Source organism: Nannospalax galili, unplaced genomic scaffold (assembly GCF_000622305.1).
Source record: "Nannospalax galili isolate Female #2095 unplaced genomic scaffold, S.galili_v1.0 scaffold218, whole genome shotgun sequence".
Classification (NCBI taxonomy): Eukaryota; Metazoa; Chordata; class Mammalia; order Rodentia; family Spalacidae; genus Nannospalax; species Nannospalax galili.
This window is the reverse complement of record NW_008343207.1, coordinates 2328278-2334978: the sequence shown is the minus strand read 5'-3', so window position 1 is coordinate 2334978 and position 6701 is coordinate 2328278. Positions and strand designations below refer to the sequence as shown.

Here is a 6701-nt window from a genome sequence, read left to right as displayed (position 1 = left end):
TCCTCCTCCTCCTCCTCCTCCTTCTTCTTCTTCTTTCTTCTTTTGTAGATTGGTTTTGTAATCTGCCACTTTGTTACTTGATTTTGTTGTTGTTGTTGTTGTTTTGGGGTTTTTTTTTGGTCTTTTTGAGACAGGTTCTCCCTGAAGCCCCAACTGGCCTGGAACTCACTATGTAGACCAGGCTAGCCTCAAACTCACAGAGATCCGCCTGCCTCTGCCTCCCAAGTGCTGGGACTAAAAGCATGCACCACCATGCCCAGCTCAGTTTTTGATTTTTAAAGATCTTAGAAAACTGCAAGTATCAGTAGAGTACAGCTGTCTATTTGTTACTAGTAAGCCAGAACCTTCTTTATTTTTATTTTTATTTTGGTAGTGCTGGAGATTGAACCTGGGGCTTTGCTCATGTTAGACAAGCATTCTATCAGTAAGCTATAATCCCCAAGAAATTCTTACCATAAGGGAAAAGCCTGCATGAGATAGTTTTGAGAGCACAGTGGATAGATATTTAATTTAATATATGAATGAATTCAGATTTCCATCAGGGTTTTCTTTCAAGGCCCCTTTGACCTCACTGCCTTCAAATAATTAAAGTGTCTGCTTGTTCTGCCAGCTGAGGCACATGCCAAGGCATTGCATGACAAGGGTGTGATGATTAGAAAAGATAGTGATACTTTCCTGTTTTTCCTTAGATTACAAGAACCCATATATCTACCTTATTATCTAAGTAAAATGTTGGCATTTGTGCCCTCATTTCACTTGACAAGTAGAAGTTTGCCTATGAGGGGGACCAAGGTACCCACTCTCATGCTGTCGGGGAAGTAGTGTGCTACCCAGGTGCCAGATCACAGTTACAAATCAGGGTACGTGTTAGTTTACAATCAAAAGCCTAACTTTTCACAAGCTTAACCATATACAGTTATTAATATTTTCCCCTCCCTTTTGGAGAATCTTGTCCCTAACACCTTTATTTCTTAATTTTTTTCAATTAATTTTGTTCTAGGGTTTGAACTCAGCTTTGAGCATGCTAAGCAACTGCTTTACTACTGAGCTTGCACCCCTGTCCTGGAGTGCTGGAATTAAAGGCTCTGCCACCACACCCAGTTTCCTCTGTACTTCCAAAAATTTTTTTTTAAGTTTAATTTATTTGTGTGGGTGTGGGTGTTCTTGCCATAGGGCTTGTGTGGAGGTCAAAGGACAACTTGTGGAAACAACTTCTCCCCTTCCACCATGTGGGTCCTGGGGATCAAACTCAGGTCCTCAGGCTTGGCAGCAAGTACCTTTATTCACTGAGCCATCCTGTCAGCCCCTCTGTACTTTTAAAGTTTTTGTTTTTTAGGGTTTTTTTTTGGTGTGTGTGTGTGTGTGTGTGTGTGTGTGTGCGCGCGCGCGCGCGTGTGTGCGTGTGTGTACACGCGTGCATGTATGCCTGCATGAGTTTTATGTGTACCATGTATGTATGGAAGCCTGAAGAGGCTAGGAGGAAGCATTGGATCACCTGGAGTTACAGATGGTTGTGAACTGCCATGTGGGGGCAGGAACTGAACCTAGGTCCTCCACAGGAGTAGTAAGCATTCTTTTTTGTTTCAATTCTTACTTGCAAAATAGACATTAACTCATAGTATCCTATTCAAATCTGAGTTCTTCCATTCAACCTCAAGCTTTTTTGTTTAAAGAATATATTTAAACTAGAGGTGAAAGTGTGTGCTTGTCAGCCCAGCACTCAGGAGTCTGAGGTAGGAAGATTGTGAGCTCTAGGCCAGCGTGGGCTTCATAGCAGGACCTGTCATAAATACTTCTTTATTCCTTTTTTTTTTTTTGCCTTCAGATAAGATCTCATCCTATAGCCTAAGCTAGCATGGAACTCACTATGTAGCCCAGTCTAGCCTAAAATTTGTAGGTGACCAGTCTTCCTCTTTCAGCCTCCCACGTGCTGGGATTGTAGATGTAAGCCACTGTGCCTGGCACTGTTTTGTGTTCTCTCAAGGTCTTTTCAGTCTGTTGGTGGATGTGCATGATACTGTTTCTTTGCTCTCATCATTGGCAGTGAGCTCATTGCTATCCAGCATTGTTTGGGTTCCTCAAAATCTGCTGAAAGAGAAGATGAGACAGAGGCCCCTCCTGACAAAAAGAACTCATCCAAGAATGTGGTCATCAGCAAAGATGAAGCAGCATCCAGTGAAAAGGTTTGTGTTTTGGACAGTAGTTCCCAGCTTTTTCAAGCAAGAGTCCTACTCAACATGATTTTAATTCTTTGGTACCAGTATTGCCTAATTTTGGCCATTCCTCCTTTTAAAAATCACAGACCTTTAAGGTCCTTTTAAAAAGTTTATTTCAGGTGGGGCGTGTTGGCACATGCCTTTAGTCCCAGCACTTGGGGCAGAGGCAGGTGGATCTCTGTGAGTTCAAGGCCAGCCAGGTCTACATAGTGAGTTCTAGGCCAGCTGGGGCTACAGAGAGACCCTGTCTCAAAAAGACCAAAAAAACGTTTACTTTTTCAGGACTGGAAAGAGGACTCAACAGTTAAGAGAGCACTAACTGCTCTTCCAGAGGATCTAGATTCAATTCCCAGCACCACATGGCAGCTAACAACTGTCCGTTAACTCCAGTTTCAGGGGATCCGATGCCCTCTTCTTACCTCCTTAGGCATTGTACAACATGGGTGTACTTACACACATGCAGGCAATGCACTCATAGGCATAAAATAAAAGTATGAGCTGGAGAGATGGCTCAGCGGTTATGAACACTGACTGTTCTTACAGGAGACCTGGTTTTGAATCCCAGCACCCACATGGCAGCTAACAACTGTCCGTAACTCCAGTTCCAGGGGATCTGACAGCCTCTTCTGTCCTCCGCGGGCATTGCATGACATGGGTGCATTTACCTACATGAAGGCAAATCACGAATACACATAAAATAAAAATAATAAAATATTTTAAAAAATGATAATATAAAAATATTTTAAAAATAAAAATAAAAGTAATAAATTAAAAAATGTTTAAAGTTTACTCTTTCACAATCTTATACATACATATATAATATACTTTGATAATATCCCCCATTGTCCTCTCATCCCCTTTAAGTTTTTTTATTTTTATTTGTAGTCTCTTAAATTTTATTTATTTTTATTGTATGTGTATGATGTGTATCTGTATGTGAGTGCAGGTATGTGCCACAGCATTCATGTGGAGTCCAGAGGACAACTTTGAGGAGTTGGTTTTCTCCTTTTCCATGGGTCCCAGAAATTGAACTCAGGTTGTAAGGCTTGCATAGCAAGTGCCTTTACCAACTGAACCACTTTGCCAGCCTTAGGGTTCCTTTTTAAAAAATATTTTTTTAATATGTATGAATGGTTTTCTACATGTGTATGTATATGTACTATGTGTGTGCAGTGCCTGCAAAGACCAGAAAATGACATAGAATCCCCTGGAACTGGAGTTGCAGATAGTTGTGAGCCACCATATGGGTGCTGGAAACTAAACCTGGGTCCTCTGTGAGAGCATCCAGTGCTTTTAACTGCTGAGCCTTCTTTCCAGGTCTCTTAAGACTCTTTTTATAAACATACTTTTTCTTTCAAAAAAATTGTATTGATTTTTTTGGCAACTCAGCAACAATAACAATACAAATGGAATGCACAGAAAATATCACTCAATTACATGTCCCTCTTCCTTCAAACACACACCCTGGCAATAGAAGTTCGAGAGAGAGAGAGAGAGAGAGAGAGAGAGAGAGAGAGAAGGGAGAGGGAGAAGGAGGGAGTCAGAAGGAGGGAGGGGGAGAGAGACAGTATGTTGGTGACTTACAGACATCTCTGCAGAAATGTGCATCCTGCCTGATGTACAGCCCTCATCATGTACATCAGTGTACAGCAATGTACACCTTCATGAGTCACCAGGAAGCCAGATTGGCAGATTTAAATTTCCATTCTGCTAATGATACTGTGCAAGGGAGGCATGGTGTTGGAATGGAGGAAGCAGCTTTCCTTCCATTCTCCTGCTGTGTATGTGTGTAAGTCTGTCGGTCTGTCTGTGTATCTCTGTGTGTATCTGTCCAAGTGGTGGGATTATAGATGTGCACCATACCTAGCTCTTTTTATTTTTCAACAGGATCTCCCTCCTTTGTGCTTGGATTATAGGTATAAGTCACCACACCTATCTTTTCCTCCCTTTAAACAATATTTTTTTAAAACTTTTTTTTAAAAATGAAAATGAGCTTTAGTTGGTAGGGTGTAATGGCACACAATTTTAAACCCAGCACCCAGAAGGAAGAAGCAGGCAGATCTCTGTAAATTCAAGGCTAGCCTGGACTACATAGTGAGTTCTTTGCCAGCCAAAGCTACATAGTGAGACCTGGTCTCAAAAATAAACGGGGGTGGGGCGGGATTATTCTCTGGTTTTGAATAATAAGTGATCCAGCAAACTTTAATTTCTTAAGGTTTTTGTTTCTTTTTCTTTTTTTTTTTCGGTCTTTTTGAGACAGGGTCTCCCTGTAGCCCCAGCTGTCCTGGATTCACCATGGAGACCAGGCTGGCTTTAAACTCACAGAGATCCGCCTGCCTCTGCCTCCCGAGTGCTGGGATTAAAGGCGTGCACCACCACGCCCAGCTATTTCCTTGTTTTTAAAATTTATTTTTATTTTATATGTTTGAGTTTTTAGCTTGTATGTATTTAAGTGCATCCATGTCACGCAATGTCCACAGAAGTCAGAAGAGGGTGTCAGATCTTCTGGAACTGGAGTTAGGACAGTTGTGAGTGAGCAGTCATGTAGGTGCTGGGAACCAAACCCAGGTCCTCTCCAAGAGCATCAGGAGTCTTAACCACTGAGCCGTCTAGCTCTCCAGGCCCCATGTTTTTGTTTTTTTAACTTAAAAATCCTGTAGAAAGAAAAGAAAGGGGAAACATGCCAGAAATAGTGGTACACATCTGTCATTCTAGCACTCTGGAGGTGGAACAGACTGATTGTGAGTCTGTGGGTGACCTGGGCTACACAATGAAATTCCAGTCTCAAGAAATCAAAGGAAACTGGGCATGGTGGTACAGATCTGTGTCCCAGCAGAGGCAGATGAATCTCTGAGTTCTAGGCCAACTGGAGCTACAGAGAGACCCTGTCTCAAAGGCTGGTGAGATGCTGTGCTCCTATCACATTTATTTATTTTTTGGAAGGGATTTTTGTGGCTAAAGACAATTGCTGTGGAGGCTGAGGCCCTGAGTTCTCTTACTGGAACCCACATGGTAGTAGGAGAGAACAAGCTTTCAAAAGTTGTCCTCTGAGGCTGGAGCGATGACCCAACAGTTAAGAGTACCCGTGCTCTTGCAGAAGACCCAGGTTCAAATCCTAGCACCCATATGGTGGATAACAACCATCTGTAATTCCAGGGGATTCAACATCCTCTTCTGACCTCCTCAGGCAGTGCGACATAGGTGCATGCATTTACATACATGCAGGCAATACACTTATACACAAAAAATAAAAAATAAAAAGTTGTCCTCTTACCTCCATGTACATGCATGGTGCATGTGCCCCCCCACATACACACATACCTCCCCCCACACCACCACTACCACCACCACCAACAACAACAACAAATAAACACCTTTAAAAAAAAATTAACTAGGCAAGGTGAAAAACATGCCTTTAAGCCTAGCACTCAGGAAGCAGGCCAGCTGGGGCTCTAGGGAGACACTCTCTCAAAAAAAAACAAAAGGGCCGGGCATGGTGGTGCATGCCTTTAATCCCAGCACTCGGGAGGCAGAGGCAGGCAGATCTCGGTGAGTTCGAGGCCAGCCTGGTCTCCATGGTGAATCCAAGACAGCCAGGGCTACAGGGAGACCCTGTCTCAAAAAGACCAAAAAAACAAAACAAAACAAAACAAAAAACAAAAGGAAAGGAAAGGGGCTGGAGAGAAGGTTCAGCAGTTAAGAGCACTGACTGCTCTTGCAGAGGACTTGGATTCCTAGCACCCACATGGCAGCTAACAACTGTCTGTAACTCCAGTTCCAGGGGATCTGACACCCTCTTCTGTTGTCCTTAGGAACTGCATGACACATACACATAATTATAAATAAATGAATATTTTTTTGAAAACTTTTTAATATTTTATTTATTATTTTTGTTTTTTGTGTATGAGTGTATTTCCTATATGTATGTAAGTATACCCATGCTGTACAATGCCCGTGGAGGTCAGAAGAGGATGGTTTTTAGCCCCAATGTGGATGCTGGGAATCAAACCTGGGTCCTCTGCAAGAACAGCCAGTGCTCTTAACCCCTGAACCATCTCTCTAGCTCTCAGGAAAAAAATTTAAAGGCCGTCTAAACAGGCAGACAGTGGTGGCAGACACCTTTGATCCCAGCACTCCAAAGGCAGGTGGATCTCTGAGGCAGCCTGGTCTGTATAATGAGTTCCAGACTAGCCAGGGCTACATCTGTCTCAAAAAAACAAAACAAAAGCCATCTAGATGGCTCAGCAGGTAAAGGGCACTTGTCACCAAGCCTGACAACCTGAGTTCCAACCCTAAAACCTTAGGCGATAAAAGAACTGGGCTGGGCATGGTGGCACACACCTTTAATACCAGCACTTGGGAGGCAGAGGCAGGTGGATCTTTGTGAGTTTGAGGCCAGCCTGGTCTACATAGCGATTTCCAGGTCAGCCAGGGCTACATAGTGAGACCTTGTTTTTTTTTTTTTTAAAAAAATCACAATATGAT

The 6701-nt window shown here is 42.8% G+C and overlaps 1 protein-coding gene across 1 annotated transcript in view; it reads left to right on the top strand.

Moving 5' to 3' along the window:
- Positions 1-6701, top strand: part of Ccdc62 (coiled-coil domain containing 62) — a 60794-nt gene that overhangs the window by 34437 nt on the left and 19656 nt on the right. Inside the window, exon 10 of the mRNA XM_029566560.1 lies at positions 2045-2183. Coding sequence (XP_029422420.1) covers positions 2045-2183 — 139 coding nt within the window. The remainder of the gene's footprint in view (positions 1-2044; positions 2184-6701) is intronic.